General features: G+C 42.6%; 2 protein-coding genes across 4 annotated transcripts in view; one reads left to right on the top strand and one right to left on the bottom strand.

The window, feature by feature from the left end:
• Positions 1 to 460: 460 nt before the first annotated feature.
• PEG10 (paternally expressed 10) lies at positions 461 to 13,644 on the bottom strand. Its single transcript, XM_073898843.1, is given in 3 exon segments — positions 461 to 5,743; positions 5,746 to 6,950; positions 13,397 to 13,644. Coding segments are annotated over 3 exon segments (2,382 nt in total). The 5' UTR covers positions 13,402 to 13,644; the 3' UTR covers positions 461 to 4,571.
• A 169-nt stretch (positions 13,645 to 13,813) lies between these two features.
• Positions 13,814 to 23,844, top strand: part of SGCE (sarcoglycan epsilon) — a 67,002-nt gene continuing 56,971 nt past the window's right edge. Inside the window, exon 1 of one of the 3 annotated variants that reach the window (XM_073898845.1) lies at positions 13,814 to 14,008. In XM_073898845.1, the coding sequence (XP_073754946.1) occupies positions 13,900 to 14,008 (109 nt within the window). In that variant the 5' untranslated portion in view covers positions 13,814 to 13,899. The remainder of the gene's footprint in view (positions 14,009 to 23,844) is intronic. The other 2 variants (XM_073898844.1, XM_025873266.2) reach the window with 2 other exon arrangements.

Here is a 23,844-nt window from a genome sequence, read left to right as displayed (position 1 = left end):
TTTTTCTATTAATAAATATCAAGTATTCCATGAAGGCTTGATATTAAAGTTTTTTTATTATGTCAATAGAACCACTATTAATTATGTGGCTTTATTTTATATGTTAAAGTTTTGCATCTTAAAGATTTTATATTGTATCAATAGAATATTAATTGTGTTGCTTTATTTTTATTTTATATGTAAAGTTTTGAAGCCAGGAGTAATTTAGTTGATTTCCTGAAGTATTCTGGATAATGGATACTGGGTTGTTTGATTGATGTGTTCTTTATACCACCCCCTACTTCCAAACTTACCCCCACCCTCCCTCTAGACTCCTAGACCCTCCCCACTGCTCCACCCCTATTGCTCCACCCTCCCTTCTCCCTTCCTCCCCCCACTCTCCCCACTGTCCCACCCCCATTGCTCCCCCAACCCTGTTCCTTTGATGTCGGTGGATGACGCTGAAATGATCAGGACACAGTTTGCACTTAACCACTAAATCTTTATTAATTGAATGTTTATTATAACATCAATACAATATTAGTAAATAGAGAGAAATACAGCAATAAAATGGGGAAGGGTAGGGAGGTGGTAGGGGTAGGGAGAAAAGGCAGGGGCAGGTAGGAGGGCCACTGACAGGGTTCTTATTCATCACTTTTCTGTAACTTCCATGAATATTTACCATCCTTAATTATCAATTTCATTCCAGCAAGAATTTCTCAAAGAGTATCTACTCATCTTATAACTTTCCAAAGGCTTTGCTCACAATCTGGATCCCTGGAGTTAACACCCAGGGCAAAGTTAAATTATTTATCCAATCACCTTTGAACTTTTTCCCACTACAGTTTTATCCATGTCCAATTTGCCCTAAATAGGTTGATCTCCCTGCAGTTCCCTCTGAGTTTATCTGAAATCTTTAGGGGTAGCAATCATAGGGTAAAGGATCACAAGTAAGTACACATGTCCACTTATAGAGTTATCTAATACATAATATCATGCTAACTTTTAAACTAACCCCACCCACTTAAGATTACTTAATAGTCCCTCCCACCCTAAAATACTTATGATTATGTATACCCCTATTACTTAAACTGATAACATAAAGAAATAAAAAACGCAATTTCCACAGACCAATTCCATCAATCACATTCTACAATCTGAAACAACAAAGAACTTTCAGTCCCACTAGATGTTCATTCTTTCCATGAAAATGCAGCGTGGTTCCCACCTAGCTCTTCCTCTCGGCAGGTGGTCCTTCGTTTCTGCCCAGGTCTTCCCAGCAGAGTGTTCCCTGTTGCCAATCTTGGAACTGTATCTGACGTTCGATGTCTGTGGTGGATGACAAGCAGATCAATTCAGGAGCCCAAGAGGTACCTGCAAACTTAAACACAAATCCAGACTGCACTATATAGATGTGCCCCTCTTTATTTTATGCACCTGCAAGTTCCTTATGTCACCTCACCTGATTGAATCAAACTAATTCTCCATTTTCCAGCATCGACTGCAAATACCTCATTGCTCAAACTAAGTTGACCCTTCAGAAATGTATGTAAACTTCCTCCCTTTCAAGGTCTTAGCATGATGACCTTCACTAGTTCCCTCCAGGTTTGCCTAACAATGGGAGCTCCTATCGTCTTCTTCCTTGATTTAATTAACACCGACAATTTGGGTCAAAAGTTAACCAAATTTGCCAATTTGTTTCAAAAAAAGGTTGACTATTGGCTTTAATAATTCTGTTTTGTTGTATGTCCTTTATGCTTTATTTTTCTCCCTTTCTAACTCCCTTAGAGATTTAATTTCTTTGCTCTTTCCTTTCTTATGAATAAAGACATTTTGTGGGAAAAATGCCAAAAAAGAGAAGTATCCAATAAACATAATCAACAGCAACAAAATAAATTCAGTGAAAGGAAACTTATCAAATTCTGATACTATAGAATAAATTTGAAATTACTTATCCTTAACACCTACATTTATAGATAGTATATATAGCAATAAAGCATAGAACACACTGCCAACAGTTTTTCACAAGCTTTACTAAACAGCCAAATGTGCGCCAGGGTCTTCATCCATGCGTAGCTGACCCATACCACCATGCTTTCCCTGACAGCTGCTGTCGTTGGTCAACATCTCCAGATTTCCGCTTGCAGTGATGGCAAATGTCCGTGTGCTCATGCCGGGGCTGCAGACAATGACCTATTTCTAGGCCCTCAGCAGCTTGAAGATCAAGTGACAACTGTAAATTTGACACAAAACAACTTGAATTCAAATGTATGGGTGATGGGTTGATCTGAGGTAAACGGAAGTGACGCTTCAAAATAGTCCAGAAGCACAAACGCACCATTTTAAAGGTAATTACTCTAAAACACATGAGTGACTGACAAGCTTTCGGATTCCATTGAAGAAAATGAAAGGGGGAGGGGGGAGAGTTATTTGGAATTAACTAGCCAATTAGGTATCTTTTTTGAATTTGTAGGTCTTTTTGTGATTTTTAAAAGGCCCAATTAATAAAATTGAAATTCTATATGACATTAAACTAGCAGATTGAAGATGAATGGGATGAACTACTATACAAATACTCCAGTTCTGAGGAGCCTCTCATTCACAGTGTTGTAAGAGAAGTTCACAGTAAAGAAACATTTTATACTATGTTACTTATCAATTTTAATTAGTTTAACAATAAGAATTGGGTAGTACTTTGTAATTCAATGGAAATAACTTCTGAAAGCAGTCACCACTTTAAAACACTGTTAAAAGACACTAGTCACCTACGGCTAAAACTTTTAAGTATTTAAACATGCAAGAATAAGGGTGGGTGATAATGAATAGGTGAAAGATGTGGATGAAAAATGAAACTTCACCATTAGACTCCTCTTCATGATATGCAATTTGAAATCTATACCATGTTGTCTACTGCTCAAACTGTGTTTTGGCAATTGGAGGTTGTGTACTGAAACACAAGCCTCTTGAAGCCTGCCTCTTTCTTCTCCGTGCTTGGCAGCAAAATGGAGTCTCAGCGCCAGGCAGGAAAGATGACACAAATCCTGCAGCAGGGTTAATGGCAGTAGTAAAGAATTAAACAGAAAGAGAGAGGTTAGACAGAGAGTTCAAGGTAGTAGCAAAAGACCAGGCTAAAGAAGTCAGGCAGTCCCAGGTTAACACAAAGCATCCAGGAGACTAGAGGTCGACACTGGATTGAAGACAATGCTTGTGTTGTCTGTTGCTTTGAGTCATATGAGTTGCTTTGAGGCCTTTCATTCTTGGCAGCTTCTTTTTGTCTCCATCCTCTAGAGGGGACCCCTTTCCACTGTGTGAACTCTGATCCTTTTAAAGTGAGGTTATCCATCAGGCCACCCTCTGGATTTAAAGCTCACTAAAGAAGTCCGAATCTTCAAGACAGTGTCCAGTGCCCCAATTCCTCTTCTTCAAAGATATTCCTCGCAGGCATAGGAGTGTGGGTCTGGGTGCTAAATTCATGTCCCCTCTCTAAGCATCCTCGTGCTACAGTCTAGTGAGGGGACTGATGATGAAATGCCCAGATGCATATGGAGGCAGACACATGGAGAGATGCTTCCAACACTTCAGGTGATCCTCTTCCAGCCAATTAACAACACTCCTGAAATTTCTTCTTAAGTACCAGGATACATTGGTAACGTTAACTCAGAGTCTCTTAAGAGCTAAGTATGGGACTGCAAGGTAGTCACGCCTCAGAAACGTCTAACACACCTGGAGCCACCAACAGTCTCTGGTTACCAGGTTTAACATTTTATGGAAGCCATTACCAGCATGATGATGGTAAGGTGTTGTGAGAAAGCCAGAGTTCTTGGGTACATGTGATTTGCACCAGGGTGTGAAGGCACACTCAACATGCAAGAGTCCTTTCTGAGAGAGCACTTCCTTCTGAGGCCTGAGGTGTTTCTGTTGCAGGGGTTTTGCCTGCTCCTGTGAGAACCGGTCCAGTTGCTGCTCCTTGAGAATTAACGGAACCATGAATGTGGAGTTTGAAGATGGTGAAGTTTCTAAGGGTGCAGCAAAAAGATCACGGAAGCCGTTTTACACTGCACCAACAATTCTGGCTTCCTTAATAAGGCGTCGGTCCTCCAGTGATGTAAAGAGAGTACCGAGACTGCAAGAAAATTCAAGTCGTCCTCCTCCGTGTCTCCCCCTCCATAAAGAAATCAGCATTTCCTGTGTTTGCATCAGCTTCTCTGTAACTGTTAAATGTGGAATCTGGCAGCCTATTAATTTAGATGGTGACAGGGGTTTTAGCAGGTAAAACCCAGGCTTCCAGGATTCGCTGGGAAGTAAACTTGTTACGAATTTTAGTTAAATTGGCAGTTAAGGTGGGAAACCGAGAGAGAAGTTGTTGGTAAATATTCTGTCGCTCTCAGAAAATGGCGGAGGAGGTCTTTTGGTGCTTTTTTGGGCTGTGCGCCAGTCCAGGGTGGCCCTGACCTTTCCGTAGCCATCTCAGAGAGGGCTGTGCCTCAGGTTGGCCTGAAGATGCAGTAGCCTAATTTAGCACACAGTCACTGATTGAGAAGCTGAACAGGAGTAAATCTGAGGGTAGAGATCCTGAAGGACACGACAAGTGTTTACATGGTGCTGTAAGATGGTGGCGGCGGCGGCGGCGGCGGCGGCGGCGGCGGCTGCGGCGGCGGATACTGGGGTACCGGAGGCTGACGGTACCAATGCGGATTCCAAGTGATCATCACGGGGACATAGAGCGATCGTCCATGTCCATCTCGCCCCACTGGGTACCAGGCGAATCCTACTGGGTAGGTCGGGTACGTGGCGTATGTGGGGTACGTCTGGTATCCGGGTATTTGAGGTACGTATTCAGTGTACGTTGCCAGGTGAGCCTGGTCATCCAAATTTGGAATAGAGAGTCGAGGATACTGATTCTGGATGGTGAAACTGTTGGGAGCTCGGCAGTCGTAGGAAACTTGCAGTTTCCACCCCCTCTTCACCTGGAGAACTTGGGCTCCATTTGGGGCGATTGTTGGAGTAATCAGCCCGTCTTTCACGTTTCTGGCCACAAAATCTCGCAGGGCTGCCATTTCGGGTTCGGACAGTGAGTACACGTGTCCGCTGGGAATACTGTGTGCTCCAGGTATCATTTCAATGGTAGGGTCAACCAGGCGGTGGTCCGGGTAGACGTTTTCATCCACTGGAGTGTACACATTCTGGACATAGTAGTACCTCACTGGTTGGTAAACTCTGTATCCATCCACCGGGTAGTAAAACGACGGCTGTGCTGGTGGTGGGAGTGACGGAGGTATTGGAGAATACATCCGGCAGTGGTATCGGCAATATTCAGAATCAAAGACGATCGATCGGGTGCTCCATGTGATGTTGGGGTCGTGTGTGCTCAGCCAGCGCACCCCTAGGACGACGGGGAAGAACGGAGACTGAGTCACATCGAATGACAGCACCTCACGGTGATCTCCCAGGTCGACTATCAGGTCGTGCGTTTCGTGGACAACTGGGCCCGATGCTATGGGGCGTCCATCAATTGCTTCTACCAGTATTGGCCAGTCCTTGACCCTCAGAGGAATTCCATTTTGGGCAACGTATTCGTGATCAATGAAGTTGCCAGAAGCACCAGAATCGATCATGGCTCGGACGAACAGGGTGTGTCTGCCCGGGAGATGAATCTGGAGCATCACTTGCAAGTGTGGAGATGAAGCATCATCTTGTGGGGACCTTATTATTTCTGGCCCGGTCGCTGAAGGTCCCTCTACAGCGGGGCCGGGGAGTTTCCCGCCGGCGAAGCCTTTGAGGCCTTGGCAGGACAGTTGTCGGCGTAGTGACCTCCATTTCCGCAGTAGAGGCAGAGGTTCAGCTTTCTGCGTCTTTCTTTTTCTTCCTGGGTCAGGCGCATGCGGGCGCCGCCCACAGGCTCAGTCGGATCTACCTGGTGGTGGCTCGTGATGTGCGGCAACACGAGTGCGCGCGGCGGGGAGCGCGGCTTGCGAGCTGCGGCCGCTCTGGCCAGCCTTCTCTCGATGTGGATGCACTGGCCGATCAGCGCCGACAGCGACTTGGCCACTTCGAGGCGCGACAGCTCTGCCTGAATGTGGTCGCTGAGGCCCTCGTGGTACTGGTCAATCAGGGCGGGCTCGTTCCAATCCAGGTCCTGGGCAATCATCTGGAAAGCGTTGGAGTAGTCGATGACTGACCCCATGCCTTGGCGCAGACGTCTGATCTTGCGTTTGGCGGCCTCTCGCCTCTGAGGGTCTTCAAAGACGTGCTTCATTTCGGTCATGAAGGCTGGGTAGTTGTGCATCAGGTAGTGGGATCGCTCCAGCTTCGCAGAGGCCCAGCGGGCAGCACGGCCGGTCATCATGCTTGTCACGAAGCAGACGCGGACGCGATCGACTGAAAAATCTCTGGTGCTCTTTTCCATGAAGAGCTGGCACTGAGCCATGAAAGGAACCAGCATGTCTGGGTTGCCGTCAAACTTCTCAGGAAGGTCATCTGGGCACTCTTCCTCTAACGGAGTAGGTGGGGCAGCAGCCGCCGCAGCACCTCGGAGCTCGATGTCATCCTCCTCATCCTGAGGGGCAGGCTCCACTTGCTCACGAAGGGAGGTGTTCTCCTCTGTGAGCTTCTGCACCTGGTTCTGCAGGTTGTTGTTCTCCTCGGACTGCTTCATGACCTTCTCTCTGAGGTTGTTGATCTCTTCAGAGAGATCGTCCCGCCTTCGTTCGGCCAGGTTGGGGATGTACTGGCCCCTTTGGGCGCTGCGTGAGGATGAAGAAGAGGAAGAGGAGGAGGAGCAAGAGGAAGAGGAGGAGGAGGGGCCGTTGGGGGGAGGAGGAGGAGGAGGAGGTGGGCAGTCGGGCCCCAGGGTGAGAGATGGGGTGGGAGGAGACCTCCCGGGTGTAGCTTCGCTCCTGTGGGGATGGAGGCCCGGATCCTGGCCTCCTCTTCCACCCTTTCTTCTTTTTGTTTTCAAAAGCTTTTTGTTTCTGTAAATGAAGATAAAAACATAAATTTAACATACACATTCAAAGCAGCACATTACAAAAAAGACTTTAGCATTTAAAGTAGCCACTAAAGTACTTTAAATACATGAGTATTTAAAGTATCCAGCCATTAAAATACTTTAAATACATGAGTATTTAAAGTATCTACTAAAATACTTTAAATACATGAGTATTTAAAGTATCTCTTTGCTCTACTTGCTTATATTAATAATTAATAAACAAACACAAATCTTGCAAAAGAGAGAAAGGAGTTAATCAATTAAGATAATAGATAACATAAAGCACTCTACTTTTTCATGTCCAAATGACCTTTTTCTCCTCAAAGGTTACCTGTTTATTATGATTCAACAATTCATAACTATATCAACAGCAAATTTACCTTCACTGATTATAAAAGAATGCTGAGACATTCTAAACAAATAGTTTTGTATCAAGAGAGCACTGCAAGAAGCTTTCAAGTCAAAGATGGAGACCAAATAAAAACACACAAGTAGAGCCAAAATGAGTTATTAGACAAGTTACCTGAAAAATTGCTAATATTCCAGCCAATAGGGAACCAAAAAAAAAAAAAAAAAAAGAGTGGGGGGATTAGAATCACAATGCTTATATTCATCAACCCTGGGGGAAGGGGGCACTACCTCCATGGAGGTTACTAAGTCATTATCAAAACAAACAACAACTGTCACAAAACCCACAGGATTGTCTAAATCCGACCGTAATCTGATTTCCCAAAGAGAATTCCCTACGGGACAGAAGTGGCACTGAGCAGCAACATGTGTCTATCAGTTTCCCTCCTTATTATGCAGTCAATCAACAAATATTAATTGATAACTCCTAGGCTAGGAAGAGCTGGGCTATGAAATGGGACATTCCAAGAAGCCCAATAATAGTACACCTCAAACATATAATACGGATTTAATTAAATAATGCAGGAAAAGCAGTGAATATTCAACTGTTAGCTAATATTAATAAAGTTATTAATAAGAAAGGTAACTTTCTGTGTAAAGAGGCTAAAATTAAAACAGGGAGGGGGCTGCAACTATGGCAACCTAGGCATGCATTTCCCACCTAAAGATTAATTAATTTTATTACTTTGGATACACTGTTGGCCAAACAAATCCATGGCCTCATTTGATTTGCAGGTCACCAATTTGCAACTTCTGGTTTTGAAACAAGTTTTTAATAGCACAGCCCCACCCAAAAGTTGGTAACTTAGAGCAGGACAGGGCTGTACTCCTTCCTAGGTGATGGGTAGCTATATGGGGGGTTAGGGGGAGTGGGGAGATTAAAGGTCTTAATTATGGGTATGGTGACAATAAATCATACATACAATAAATCATACAACAGTGCCTATGTACTGCCTAAAAAGAGGGTTAAATGCATTTATAGTAACTTAATTATTTTAACTTTTTAATATTTTTTAAATGAGCATTAAATTCTCATATTGGGAAAACTTCAAGAAAGTGCTCAAAAGTTTAAAAACATAATTTATAAAAGCAGGCAAGATTGCCTGTTCACTAAATTTTAATTTGGCAGTCTTGGCCACCTGTTCTTCTCTGACCCATCAAGGCAAAAATGGACACTAAATTAATTATATTAATTAAAAAACTCACAAAGATAAACGTGTTATTCAAAGAAGTTAGGCGAAAAATAGCTAGTATTTCAATAAGGTACGAGGAAAAACAAAAGGCGGTGGTAATCAAACGTGATGCATGCGTACTTCAGCCTGGTCTCTGGCTGTAGAGACATGCCCCTTCCTCCTCCTTCCTTAAAACCCCTCATAATCCTTTAGGCTCCTCCCCTGCACCCCCAACCCCCCACCCCCAGCCACTTCCTCTATGTTCTGTACTGTCCTTGGAGTGGCTGTATAGCAAGCAGAGTCTTTAAGGGACAGAATTACTGTGCCATTGTAAGAGTTTTAATTGGCATTCAAGATAAAATATTCTAAATAGTCTGAAAGTTTAGAAAATAATACATCATAACCTGTGACACTGTTTCATTTCCAGCTCCTGAAAGATAACTGTATTAGTGTGACACTCAAAATATAAGGTCACAAAATAGTGCAATTTTTATTTATTAAAAGTTTTATTTTTATGGAATAATTTTTTATTTCATAAAATGAAGTTATTTAATAAAAATTTTTATTTAATAAATGTCTCATTTATTAAAAGTTTTAATGTCCCATTAAAATACCACTAATAAGCACAAGTCAGGTGACTCAGGTGCCACTTCTGTCATCTAGATATTAATATTTTCAAAACTTAGAGAGAAGACTTCTGGAAAGGCATTCAGAGCATGGCCTGGCGCTGCCTGACCCAGGTCAGGAGGGTTAACAACCTACATGTCAATCACAGTCACTGGGGTGAGCTTTATTGAGGCCCAAGTCTGATGGTTTTAACATCTGCAAAACACAATAATAGGACAGATATAACAACATGTTCAGAAATCAGCAAACAATCATTGTATTGTTTAGGGAATCAGAAGATCAGTAAGGGTTAAAAATTCAAATGCTTTTGGTAGACAGGAAGGTAACAAAAGTGAGAAGAAACTGCAGTTAAAACAATAAGGAGGGGGCTGTGACTATGCAATTTGGGGATGCATGTCCCCTCCCAAAGACATTAAATTCTTTAACAGATTTTTAATCCAGTGCTGGTCAAATTAAGGACCTTATCTGACCTGCAAGTTCACCAGTTTGAGACCCCTGACCTTTACTGAGATCAGGCATCAGGTACCCACCTCTGGGGTTTTGAACTTTGGGGTGAGACTCTAAGTCCTAAAGGAGATAACTGCCCAGAGAAGAGTAGTTTAACCTTTCAAAAATGAAAGGAGGGTGGGCAGGCAGGTTAACATTCAGTGTAAATAAAGTTTAAAAATATTTAAATAGCAACTACAGCACCAGTTAACATGGAAACAGGAGCACTGTGACTTGATTTGAATTACAGAACTATGACTCCTTAACCACCCCCCACCTTTACGAGGGGCTGGATTGCCGAGATGGTGTCAAGAGGCCCCATTCCTAAAACCTGAAAGGACACACAGCATAGAGCCAAGCCACATGAGACCGATGTCACCTTTACATATGATAAAGAATTCAGTGTTAGTCTATATAGGAATTAAATACATTTGATTAATCTTTGACTCTTCATGATGACGTCTAAAAACTTCTTTTCCCCAAACACACCGAAGAGTAAGAGTAGCCAAAAACCATTGCACATTAAATATCTCATTAGAAAATGACACTTCATTAAGCAACTCTTAATTGCTTTACATTTTCAAATGTCCCAATTTCTTTTTTAGTACCATGTGTACTATTTGAGAAAGGCAAAGTATATTAATACACACATTTTTACCATTGTTTTGAACTTTAAAAGAAGGCAGATAACAAATTTCCAAAGGGAGTGGGGGTTAGGGGGGCAAGATGGGCCTGGGGACTAACTGAAAGCTGTAATTACTTTAAGTATAAATATGTAAAAATATGTAAATTGTATACTTGTTGTGGGGGGTGATAGATATTTGGGAGTCAAAGTCCTGGCTTATAGCTTATAATATAGGATACCAGGTTTTAAAAGTTATGTTTAGTTAGAAACATAAACATGGTAGTCTGACTGAAGGTAAGGCATCAATTTGTTTTATATACATATTTTATAATGCCAATTAAAACCCTCCAATCTATATTTTGTAATGTAACCACTTGATTATACAAAATTTAAATATGACAATTATGTACCACCATTAAGTATTCCATTCACCCCAAATAATTCGCTTTTGCTTTTCATTTTTAAAAAGCTAATTATTTTAAATGTCTTATATAAGTATAGTTTTGTATTATAATTACAGCTTACATTACTGGAGTTTAAAAATGCATACTTTTGTTTTTTTGGATCCTGTTAAGTGTGAGAGATAAGGCAAGCAAGGCCTTGGACAATCCAGGACAGCAAAGCACCTTAGGAAAAAAAACAGAAAACACCTGCAGACACCAAAGAAGGCACTGAATAAGCCAATTTACTCTGGTCATTTAACACATATTTAATGAATGCCTACCCTGTGCCAGGCACAATTAATAAATATGTAGGCAAGTTAGCCAGGGCTAATCCCTTAGAGTTCCAAGGAAAAAAACCCAGCTTCATAGGCACACAGATAAACACCTCATCCTTGCCCCAAGGCCAAGCCAAGAGTACCAATAAGGCACTTAAAACTCCTATGGAAACACAGTTCAAGTTATTCCTTATTTTGTGTCCACCAAAGAATCTGATTCCAGTTAGCCACCACCAGTGTCCTTTAGTGTCTCAAAAAAACCTTAAATGTGAAAGCATTCAAAACAATTTATTTTTCATTTGTAGTAAAAACATTTAGCTGGATTGCCCTTAGGGGCACCAGCCATGTCCGCTCAGAAGCACTTTTCATAACCCACTATCAAGTTTAAATTGTGGAATTGTTATTTAATATATGCAAAGCACTTGCAAAAAGTGCTTGTAAATCCCAGGTATAATTACCATTGTTGCTAATTGTTCTTATTTATTATTCTCATATTTATTAGACACTAGTGGATAAAAAGCAAAATCGGCGCTGCCAAGAAACCGCAGGAGGGAGGGGCTGTGCAGCCAGGCTCAGGGAAAACAGTGAAGGCACGCAGGCGCAGAGGAGGTGGGCCTGTAGGGCGGGGCGGGGGGCTCACACTGCGCAGGCGCAGGTGGGCTCTAGGAGGCGGGGCCACAGGCCACTTCGGAAGAGGCAGGCTCAGGGAGGGGCCAAGCTTTGGAGACGCGGTGTCTGGGCAAGCCACCTCAGAGGAGGCAGGCCTAGGGAGGGGCGCTTTCTGGGAGTGTCGTCTCAGAGGAGGCAGGCTCAGGGGGCGGGGGGGAAAAGGGGGGAGAAAGGGGGAGCCACCTCAGAGAAGCGCTCAGGGAGAGGCGGAGTCTGGGGGGGAGCTGCCTCAGAGGAGGCGGGCTCGGAGAGGCGGGGTCTGAGGGAGCGGCCTCAGAGGAGGCGGGCCCAGGGAAAGGCGGGGTCTGTGGGGGAGCCACCACAGAGGAGGGGGCTCAGGGAGAGGCGGGGCTGGGGAGAGAGGGTCTAGAAGGCGCGCTCTAGGAAGGCGCGCTGCAGAGGAGGCGCGCTCTGAGTAGGCGCTGGGAGGCGCTAAGCACGCTCTGAGCAGATACTGCAGAGAAGGCGCGCTAGAATGGGCGGGGCAGGTCTGAGACTGGCTGTTTGCCTCTCCCAGGATCCCCCCTCCCAAAACCCCTCCCACCAGCCTCCACAGCCAGATTCATTTCATCCAACAGAGCAATCACCCCCAGATCCAACACCCCCCCATACTAAGCAAACCAACAGTTTCCACAAACTGTTGCTGGACGCCAATTCGCGCCACCTTCACAACTACACCGCCACTTCAGTCAAGCGCAACTAGGCAAGGCAGCCCGCTCTGCCACCACCAAAAGATTCCCTTATACACTCAAGTCAGCGCCCCTCCACTCCACTGCTATAGCAGGAATGGTGTGGGCAGAATGTTAAACACTAATTTTTGCCCGGGGCTCCATTTTGTCTAACAGCACCATCATGCAGACAACCGTCCTGCAAAAAAACATAGTGGGAGCCATTCCAAAAGGTGTGTTAGAGACAAAGGGTGGGGTCCCCCACTAAGAAGACAGAGTAATCTTACTCTGAAGCTCTTGTCCCTTTACAGCTGGTTTCTTTGTAGCGTAAAACAGTGCAGCTTGTATACCTCTGCAGCTGTTATTACTTTACAGCGCATTTTAGGTGTAAATTCTCTGCAGCTCATGTACCTCTGCAGTTCCTGTGCCTTGGAGCACAATGAACCGCTGTTGTAGTGCGAATGGTATCATTTTTGTAGCGCTAATCTTCCGCAGCTCAGATTTTGTAGCGCATTTAAAGCGCAAATCAGTCATCAGTCTGCAGCTCATATACTGCTGCAGTTCATAATGGTTTGTAGCACATTGAAGCGCCCATCAGTTTATAGCGCAACTGAAGCGCCCATCTATCTATAGCGCATTTGACGCGCTTATGTTTGTAGCGCATTGAAGCACCCATCAGCCTGTAGCGCATTGGAAGCGCCAGTCTATAGCGTATTTGAAGCGCTTATCAGCTTATAGCGCATTGAAGCGCCAATTAGTTTGTAGCGCCTATCACTACGTAGCGCTTTTGAAGAGCAAATTGCAAATCGCTCTGTAGCTCATGTCTGTCTGCAGCTCATGTCTGTCTGCAGCTCATGTCTGTCTATAGCACTTATCTGGACTTGAGTCCTGGAAATCAAAGCCCTGAAGGCTTGGTTTCTCCACTCTGTTTTGGGGTACTGCCAGTGAAGGCGTGACAAGATTTGCGTGGAGACATTCAGGGGCACTACTCCATCTCCCGCAGCTCCCGAAAAGGACAGAGAATGAATGTGATCTTAATAAAAGAAACATCCTCACCGCATACTCACCACGCGAGGACTCCTCTGCGAAGACAGGAGGACGGGATCCCACACCTGTGCCAGGCGTGGGTTCCGCTGGGTGCTCCGCAGCCCGGAGTGGCTCCGGACGCGAGCCCGCTCAGCGGACCTTTCGCGAGGCTCGGTGGACCCTCTTCGCTCTTCTCCCCAGGTCGCAGTCAGGTTTCTTCGACACACACCAACCGAAGTTGAAGCGCGTGTACCGGGAACGCCGACTGGGAGCCTTATATAGGCTGAACAGAGGAGGGGGGCGCCAAATCCCAGCGTGCTCTGCGAGTTAGGGGGGCGGAGGGGAGCGGGGGCGGAGGGGGGGATGGGGGATGGGGGTGGGGGCGATGGCCACGCTACACTGGCCCGCCGCTAGAGGGAGTACGGGATTAAGGAGGGGGTGCAGGATGCTGATGCTGAACTGGCCAAGCTGGGAGGAAAGAAGAAAGGGAGGGGAGGGGAGAATCGAGGACGGCCGGCCTAGCCAGGCCAAGAATGCAATTGCCCCGGTGGTGGGAACTGGGAGACCCTTGTGCTTGGACAGGACAGGGTCGGGGGACACGCAGGATGAGCCCCGCGACCACTGGCACCTTCTTGCTGACAGGTTAGTGGCCCGCGCGCGACGGGAGGTCCTGGGGCCAACAGGCCGCCGCCTCCCCATCCCCCGCCCGGGTTTTGGGTATCTGGGTGCATTTTCTGGGTGTCAGCCCCTCTTGCTGCCCCTCTCCCCACTATACCCCTCCTCCAGGACACCCCATACCCCAATTCCCGGGCCCTGTGAGTCCCTTCCCAGGCTTGACCCCTGGCCTTTTCTTTTTCTCCGCGCCCCCGCGGGCCCCTCCCTGCCCAGAACGCGCAGAAATTCCATCTCCAATTTCCATTCCTCCGCCCCCCCCCCATTCCCAGCCCTGGTGGTGGACCTCTCCCCATCCCTGCAGCAAAGACTTGGGGGTCGTTGCCCGTTTTTCTGGGGGTTGTTACCACACGAATGGGGCGCTGCGGCCCGGAGACAAGCCATAGGAAATGGGTGTCAAGCTTCGTCCCTTTCCACACAAACACGTCCTGTCTTTCCTTTCCTTGAATCCGAACGGGAGAGATCACAAAAATGTGCAATTTGAAACACCTAATTCCCCCTCTTCCTAAGAGCATTTCTCCGGCGGAGATCTCGTTTTTCTTAGGTTTTATGGAGCGGGGAAGCGGAATCATGAAATTCTGGGAGCTAAACAGGGCGTTCAGGTCAGGGTTAACCCCGGCTGGGGGCCAGAGACGCTGCAAACCACACCGTTTGCCCCACCAAGTGCACTATTTTGAAAAGCTAAAACAATTAAAAACAGCTGTGGATGCCTCCAATGTGCTTGGAGGCTTCGGAAGCTCCCAGCTATGGCCTTTTGGTGGTGATTACAAGGTTTACACAGAGACCTAGTTCTCCCTGCAACGTTACATTTTTCTAAATCTTGTAGAGAGAATGAGTACATTTAGTCACGGTAACCGCATGTTTAATCCTTTCAAGCGTGTTGCTGAGATTCGGCCACAAATGTTTTTGTGTATTTATGCATATAAACATACATATTTTACCTTAGATAAAATTGCAGGGGGTTACAAGCCTTTAAAATGCTGATGAAGAAGGATGCTTAAAAAAAAAAAAAAAGCCATAACAGGATTTCCATTTAAGCGCCCCAAAGTGTTAGGCTCTGAGAAAAAGGACAATTTGTTGATAATCTTAGAAAAAGAAGTTTAAGTTAAATTGTCTACAGCTGAGTGAGGTTCCTGAAATACGGATGAGACACATTTGTATTTGAAGGCTAAAACTGAGCATATTTTAGTAACATTGCTACAGATTATTTATACGTATGGGATAAATAAGAATTTGGCCCATTGTAGATGACAGGGTGTCAGGGATTGCATTTAAAGCTAGCTTTTCTAGGAATAAACAAAACTGGAGCACATTTACTGAGATTTTACTTTTTATCAAAAATGAAATGTTGACCATCCGATATATGAATGAATGAATGAAGTGAAGATTTCCAATAATGAGAGATATTTTTCTAGGAAGTTGGGTGAGCACAATTATACTTTTTAGAAGTGCCTTTTAATCTTACGATGTTCATCCTTTCCTGCAAGATAAAATAATTTTAGAATTCTTATGTTTGCCAGAGTACCATTCTCATGACCGCCAAACTATCAACCCCTTAGACTTTTTTTCAATGTAGAAAAGTTACTTCATCTAATTGTTAACTGATAGATTTCTTTTTCTAAAACATGAGATTAAAAACCAGTATAGATGGTAGGGAAAAGGAAAGTTTAAAAATTGATCCCAAGACACTTAAAGTTTGAACCGCTTTGGACCAATTTAATCTTTTATTTCAAAATGTTAACCAGAATTTTTTAATATAAAAACAGCTTTAGTATTATTTTTATCATACTGAATTCCTACTTACTGTACAAAATTCAGGAGAAAAAACTCCAGAAAACTGGGGAAAAAATCAAGAAAATCAAGATCACCTGTAACTTCTTCATCCTGAGCTAAACCCCGTAAACATGTGGAGTTTACTTTTTCAGACTTTCTTTATGCGTACTTATGTACCAAAATAATATATATTTTTCATAGAGCTGCATATTATTTTTAAAAATAAAAAAGGGGTTCAATTTAATTTTCTTTCCAAAGAGACCTAACAGTCAAATAACAGTAAATTTGCAGAGGGTTTTTTTTTAAAGAAATGATATTAATTACTTTTTCTAATTAAAATTTTAGATGAACAACATTAGTACATATATATTTAAAACTAGAGAACTGAGAATTTCCCCTGACTTCACTATTATAACATACACATAGTTATTTTGGTGTATTTCCTTGTGCTTTTATTTCTCAACATATACAATAATTTTTACTTTGCTTAGAAATATAATTTTCTAAGAAAACAATATCAACAGGTAAGTAATTATAAAACTTTTCAAATCTGAAACAGCAAAACAATATTAAAAATAAACATAAAAATACAACTTTGATAGAAAAATACTTTAGATAACATTTGTGTTATCTACCAAAACATTAACCCCCCCATTAATAGACAAGAATTTTAAACACTTTTTTGACATTTAGTATCCTAAGTGAATTTTGGATTTTCTCAGATATTTCCCAGTGTTGACTGTTTCTTACCCATTTTGCACAAGATTGCGTGTAAAGCAAAAAAAGGTGTTAATGAGCAGATTTACTTTTATCAAATAATAACTGGGCATTGTATTTGGACAGTTTAATCCATTTTTATGAGCACTTGCTATGGATCTATGAAGCTGTTGATTTACCACCTGTATTTAACTTCTTATGTAGTGGGAAAATTGTATTTCAAAACAAAGTAGAATTTTCCCTTGTCAAGCAGTAACTAGACTTTCTACTTGGACATTTACCTATTTTATGACAATTTGCCATGTATCTGTGAAACTCTTGACTTACCGCATGTACTCAGCCTAATTTGTAGGGTGGAAGGAAAATTGTATTTCAAGACAAAATGGAATTTTCACTTGTCAAATAATAACCAGACTTTCTAGTTGGACATTTTATCTCTTTTAAATGAAAATTTGCTATGGACCTAAGAACCTGCTGATTTACCACATGCATTTGGCTTAACTTTTAGTATGCTAGGGAAAATTTATTTCTAAGCAAAGTAAAATTTTCAGTTGTCAATATTAGCTGGACTTAGTATTTGGTCATCATATTAGACTTAGTATCTGGTCATCTCATCTCTTTATTATAAGAGTTGCCATCAATCTAAAAGCTGTTGGTTTACCTGATGTATTTAGCTTAGCTTCTAGGACAAAGGACAACTCGTATTTCTAAGCAAATTGGAATTTTCACTTGTCTCCCTCTCAAACATTAAAAATAGCAAGGAACAGCACCAGAGGAAACTAGTGAGAGACCACCTCAAAGAGATAAAGACAACATGTATTTCAGATTCTAACACTGGTTTACCACTGATGAAAACCATGCTCTAAACAAAATGCTGAAGTAGTGAAGAAACCCTGACTTGTTAAAAAATTCTCCATCAAATTTTCAGATTGTTTGAGGATTCCAGCAAGGGCAGGATTTATAGATCTTATTTTCTCCCAAATAACCAGCCACTTTGTTTCTTTTCCTTTTTTACTAACTGCAGCACACATTTACTCTTTCTGACTCCTTTTCTTAAACCTTACCCTTGCTACTCTTTCTGACTCCTTTTCTTAAACCTTACCCTTGCCTCAGCTCTAAACAGCAAAGTGCAAATCCTATTGCTGATCTTATTTCCTGCTTTTAGTGTAAAAAAAGGATTCCAGGTGAATAGATGATATGAATTTATGTGTCTGCTAGAAATTCTTGGGATGGAGCTGTGTTTTAGTCCAAAGCTTCACAGAACTATTAACATGTTGCCTTTTTTTTCCTTTTCATCCTTTTGAACTTCTCCAGCATAGATAGACAGACATAACAGACAGTCAGGAACAGACTTTCATTCTCTCTCTCTCTCTCTCTCTCTCTCTCTCTCACACACACACACACACACACACACACACACACGCACACAAAACATTCAAGCTTTTTCTAAACTTTAGAATACTGTTCTCCGGTCTACTGTCTTCCTGATTTCCAGAAATGTTAGCCAAAAACAGGAATGCAAAATTCAAAAAAAAAAGAAGCTGGTGTTCCTAAGGATCAACAAGTCTTTTTAAATGAACATTTTTTTGATTGGGGTTTTCAAGTTGGTAGCATCAGATAGAGTTTCAATGCTCTTAAAGCTGTTTCATATGAACTGCCTCCAAACAACATTCTCTCTAAGCAGAATTCCTACTTCAATTATTAAACAATGTAACTAAAGACAGTATTGAATAAAAAACAATCTCCACAGTCTGACGCTAGAATAGACATTTCCATTGATGCTCCTTTCCTTCTAGTCTTTGTTCCATGTGCATATGTATTTTTCAAAGACTATGATTTTAATATGTGTAGTTTTGTACACTTTGTTTTGAAACATAAGTGAATCTTGCTTTCAGCAAAGCATTTGTTAAGGCATTAGATGCTCTTATGTGAGAGGGTGTGTAGGCTAGCCAGATTGCTTTGTAAGTGTGAGGCAGGCTAAACTAGTACCCGCCAGGTGTGTGGGTTACTGGGTTGGGGTCCAAGAGTGGTCCCTGGGGAAAGATCCAAGCCTTTGCCCGGGTCTTCTCTTTTTCAATGAATTTTATGAATGACTTTGATGAAGATCTAAGATGCTTGCTTTAAAATCCAGAAATGACTTGCAAAGGGGTAACTGTTATAAGTAGATAACAGAATGTAGAGTTAATATGGCTTAAATAGGCTGCAGTGCTATGCAAAAAGATATTTTATAGCAGTAAATGCATCATAATTCATTGGTGTTATAAGGAAGGAGGTGACTTGATGTGGTGGCAATTTTTGAGGAAAAAGAAGGTTAATATGAACCAGCAGCTTGATGTGTCTGCAAAAAAGAAAAAAAAATCAAATTCAGATTCTGATAATAGTATAGTGTCCATATGTCACAAAAATTAATAGTACCCCCCTCTAATTAACCACATCTGTAGTGTTGTGTCCATTTCTGGCTGTCACATTTAAAGAGAGACGTTGACAAATTAGACAACTTCCAGAACAGTCCATGGGGATGGTGAGGGGTCTGGCAATCCTGTCATAGGAGGTATCCTCAAAGGGTCTGGAAATGTTTAGCTTGAAGACAAAAAGTAGACATAAACTCTCTTCTGTTTGTTTCGGAAAGCAGAACTAGCACCAGTGGGTGAAAGGTAGAGACGAATTTCAACTCCAGACCTTTCTAACAGTTAGTGCAGCTCAGCAAGGGAATCAACTTAACACCTTTACTTGGTCTGTTCTTTTAAAACATCAGAAATATTCACCTTTATTGCAATTAATGTGTAATCTGAAGGCCACAATAACATTTTCGCCTAGGACAGCAAAGAAGCTTGTGATGGAAACATTTTATTTTTTTCTGATAAACTGTCTAAAAAGAAGAGTCCTGTGTGTTGCAAGTTGATCTCTTACAACTTGAAAGTAGCTGCAACAGGGCAATTTAACACATTCCTTCCTACCCTCTCATTCTGTTTCAAACATGAATATTGGAGAAGAGAATTAAAGGGCTTTTGGCTTTGTTTTGGCTCCCCCCTCCCCGCCCCCCTGCAAAGTGTCCTGGCCTTAACTTGTTTCCTATAGTTCTTCCCTTCCTGGTGTTTCTTGCTGGCTGGGAGCAGGCTTCCCCGGGCAGAGTGGCCGCAGATGCTGGGGCACCCAGGGTTAAGGGAGGGGGCAGCCGCTGCTGGCTGCTGGTGCAGGACAGCTAAGCCCTTGGCTGCTGGATCCTCTTACCCTGAGGGAAGTGGGGGACAGTTCTCCTTTCTGCAGGTTTCACCACTCTTATATGTCCTTGCAGTACTCAGTTACAATTTTTAGCTTTTCAATTGAAGATAAAACCTTTCAATCAAAAGTAGCTTCCGACTCTGTGCTCTTTTAACTTCTCTCCATTTCAAGTTAGCCTGGATTCTGTCTCAGGGGCACATGCTTAGTGTCTTCAAGATGTCTTGTGGCAGATTTTCTTTCTCCTCCATCCACCTATTGATTGCTTATTTTGATTACCATGTCTAACTTTGGAAACTGGATTGCTCAAAATTCATCTGTAGGGTATGCAACAGAGGACCCCACTTCTAGGAACGATAACCTGTAACACATCTGACTCCACGGAAACTGTTTTATTCCCTGGAACCTTGAAAACTAAGGGGGACTCGGATGAGAGCTGGAAAGAGAGAAGGACATATTCTTCAGACATCTTTTTTAACCCACTTTTTCCTACTTCTTTTAATCCTGCCTCTTCCGACCTCCCCACCCCTCCCAACCTACCCACAATGTTCTCACTCAAATTGTTAGGTCAGGAACATATGGTCACTCTAACTCTGACTGTGTGAAGTATATTTTTCATGTTGAACAAGTTTTTCCTTATTTTCTCTCTCTTTTACAAAAGTGCCATGCACTTTTGTGGGATTGTAATAATGCACAGGGCAACTTGTAATGGCTCGCTTCCCAGTTGTTGAAGATGCCAGAAGCGTTCCTGCACTGAGCTCATATTTCCGAGAGAGAAATGCTCAAAGATGAGCTTCTGGCTTGTCAACGCTCATTCACCTGATCCACAGGCAGCTAGTTGTGATTCCTTGAATGCAGTGCTTGCTCCCGCTCTTGGGAAATAGTAAATAATCCTCGTGTTAAATTTTAAAACTTAAAGAAGTTTTAAAAATAGGTGGTCTCAAAAACATAAGCAGCTGGCATGATGACTAATGTTATATTCTTGGAAAAAAAAATTAACGTGAGTAAAGCTAAAGGGCTGTTGTCTTCTAGAGTCACTTTGGTAGAATTTTTATTTTTTGGATCTTCCTTCATCTAAGAATTTTTACACGATATTGGTGCAATAGTGGTTTAAATGGGTTTTATTACTTACAAAGCACTCATCTTTAGCACGTCTCACTTTCTACTTAATTGCCTTGGACTAATCAGATTTTTAGAATAGATCTTCGGCATTCTGTACCACGGGAATTGCCACGGCATCTGTTGTGACATGGAAGGCAGACTTTTTCTTTTCTGACAAATGAAGCTGCTCATTTCAAAAAATGCTCAGGAGTTAGGCAGCTCTGGTGTAAATTCTTTCCCATTCTTTAATGTTTCACTCATTCATCTGGTCACCACTTTGATTATTATGGAGATTTGGGGTTTATTGCGAATTTGAAAGAAGAGATCACAGTTAATTTTCCTATAGTAGTTAAAGAGAAATATTTTAGTTTCCTTTTTCTTCAGCGATAGGCATAGATGTAAAGTTATTCTTTTACCTTGGAATGCAGAAGAAAAGAAAAAAGTAGCCCCAGAGGTCTTTTATTTTTTTTTCCTCCTTAGCAAATTGGTGTTTCTTGTTATGCAGTAAAATGACGCTGGTTTTTTCTCTCCTATGAAATAGTTGATCAGTGTAGCACCTTTACCATTTTCCATTTTCTATAGCTCTAGGGTTGATTTTCATCAAAAACTAGTACTGCAGAAGTGCAAACAGAACAGGTCGTTACATGTGCTTATCAAAATTTGAAATGTATGCTCCTTTTTTTTTTTGTCTAGCCGTTTCACTTCTAGGAGTTTAGCTTACAGATAGACTTGTGAAAGTGCTCAGAAGTAAAAGTATAAGGATGTTTCGTGGAGTACTGATAGCAATAATGAAAACTGAGAAAGGGTAGTGGTCATCTTTATTAATTATTCTTTTATTTATTTATTTCCTGGGTGTCAACCTGTTTTGAGACTCCGTGTTAGATGCTGGGAAACATACGGTCCCAGCCATTATGGAACTTTTACACTACTGGGGTTGACAGAGATTAATCAAATAATCGCACACATAAATGTGCCCTTTGAGCTATGGTAAGTGCTACCCACACTACTAGGATTTCTAAGGAGAGGATTTGGCCAGGCAGGGGGATTAAGGAAGACTTCTCTGAGGACGTACTCAGATCTGAAGGATGAGTAAATGTTAGTGAGGTGAAGAGGAAAGGTGTATTTGAGGTAAAAGAAAGAGCTCTGTAGAGGCCCTGGGGCAGGTTGACTTGGCAAACAGAAGGTGCTAGAAGAAGTCCAGTGAAGTTGGATCCGAGAGAGAAGAGGGAACCCAATGTGAGAGGAGAAGTAGGAAGTCAGGGAGAGAATTTTGCAGGACCTTTTAGACCACCTTAAAGAGTGTAATCTGTATCCAAAAACCTATGGGAAGTCTTTGGAGGGGTTTTAAGCGGGACAAGATCAGATTTGCATTTCAAAAAGAGCATTTTGGCCGCTTTGTGAAGAAGAGGTTGGGGGTTCAGAACTGCTTGCCGCACACTAGATCCAAGGCTACTTTTGTAATCCCCAGATGGAGATGAAGCCCTCCTGGGCCAGACGGTGCTGGGGAAATGAAACGAGGCGGGACTTTTTGAGGAGTAAATAGCAACAGCAGTGGGTCGTGGACCGAATTCGCCCTGGAGATCGGCAGGAAGAGATGTCAAGGATGATTTCTAGATTTCTGTCATATTCAGGAGGATGAATGGGGGTGCCATTCAGGGCAGGAGGAATGCCAGAAGGGGCCCAGACTTTAAGGGAAAGATCAGGAGTCCTCCCTGGGACAGGCTGAGTTCGAGGTGCCGACAAGGAAATTATGTTTGAGCAATGCAACCTTCAAATGTGATCTCATGTAAACACGTCCAACATATATGCTAAGGGAAAAAGTGTGTAAAAAAGAGCACGGTGTGTGTGTGTGTGTGCGCACGCACAAATATATGTCTGCATCTGCATACACGTGGAAAGATGCAAAGTGGCTTCCCTAGGCATTGGATGGGGGGCCACAGATAGATGAGAGGGGGTCTTTATGTTTTATACCCTCCTGCTTATACTATTTGAATACGTGGCAATGAGGATATAGGGCTTCTATGATAAAGAAAAGGAATGACAGTTCCAAGTGAAAAACCAGTATGAGAGTATTTCTCTTTCAGAGGTTTCATAATTGGAAAAACCTTGCAAGGATTATTGTATTTTTTATTTTGAACGGAATTTTTCTGACAGTTTGACTTCCCTAACCCAGTAGTAGCTCTTACACTCTGCCTTTTAATCCTTTTCCACTAGATTGCACTATTACACTAGATTTCACATAGTCTATGTACTATTTTGTATTCTACCTTTCGCTAATTTTGTTAATTTCAAAATAGTCCAACATTTTGCAGATCAGGACATTACATTATAATGGTGCATATACCTACTGCATATATCAGGCATCTCTTTTGTTAAGGGTCCCATTCCTCCTCATTCATCTAACATTTCTGAGATGGAGCGTAGATAGTACCGTTTCCGGGCTGTGGAAACACAGTATATGTTTTGGTCAGGCTCTTTGAGCAAAGGAGGAAAACTACCAAGAGAAGAGGGTAACCGTCCCTTCTCCTGTAGCTATTCTATCAAATCAACACTTTTTCTTTTATTGGACATTGAATCCACCCCCCCCCCATTTTGGTATGTATGATGCAAAGCTGAATCTTGTGTCCATGCAATTTTTGCTTCTGTTGCACTATTTCCTCAGGAAAAATTCCTAAGAGTTTATGAGAGTCAGAGATAGCACATATCAATATGACTTGCTTCTTATTGCATCTGGCTTTCCTCAAAAGGATTAAGCTGCAGCTCTCACCCAGCATGCCTGGCCAGTGCCATCCCCTTAGTCCGCCAGGAGGCCGTGTGGACTGGGGGGTATTCGGAGCCCCTGGGCTGTTGCCTCTGCTCATTAGCAGCCTCCAGCATTTACTCCACTCAGCTATAGAAATATTATCATTTCTCATGTATCTTAATGACTGTGAAAACAAAAAAGATAGTGCTAAAGTCTCTCTTGCTAACTGTACTCACAACTTTTTTTCATTTAA

The sequence above is a fragment of the Callorhinus ursinus genome, unplaced genomic scaffold (assembly GCF_003265705.2).
Source record: "Callorhinus ursinus isolate GAN/ISIS: 27379988/994484 unplaced genomic scaffold, GSC_fseal_2.0 scaffold12, whole genome shotgun sequence".
In the NCBI taxonomy this organism is placed as follows: Eukaryota; Metazoa; Chordata; class Mammalia; order Carnivora; family Otariidae; genus Callorhinus; species Callorhinus ursinus.
This window is presented reverse-complemented; position numbering and strand designations above follow the sequence as displayed.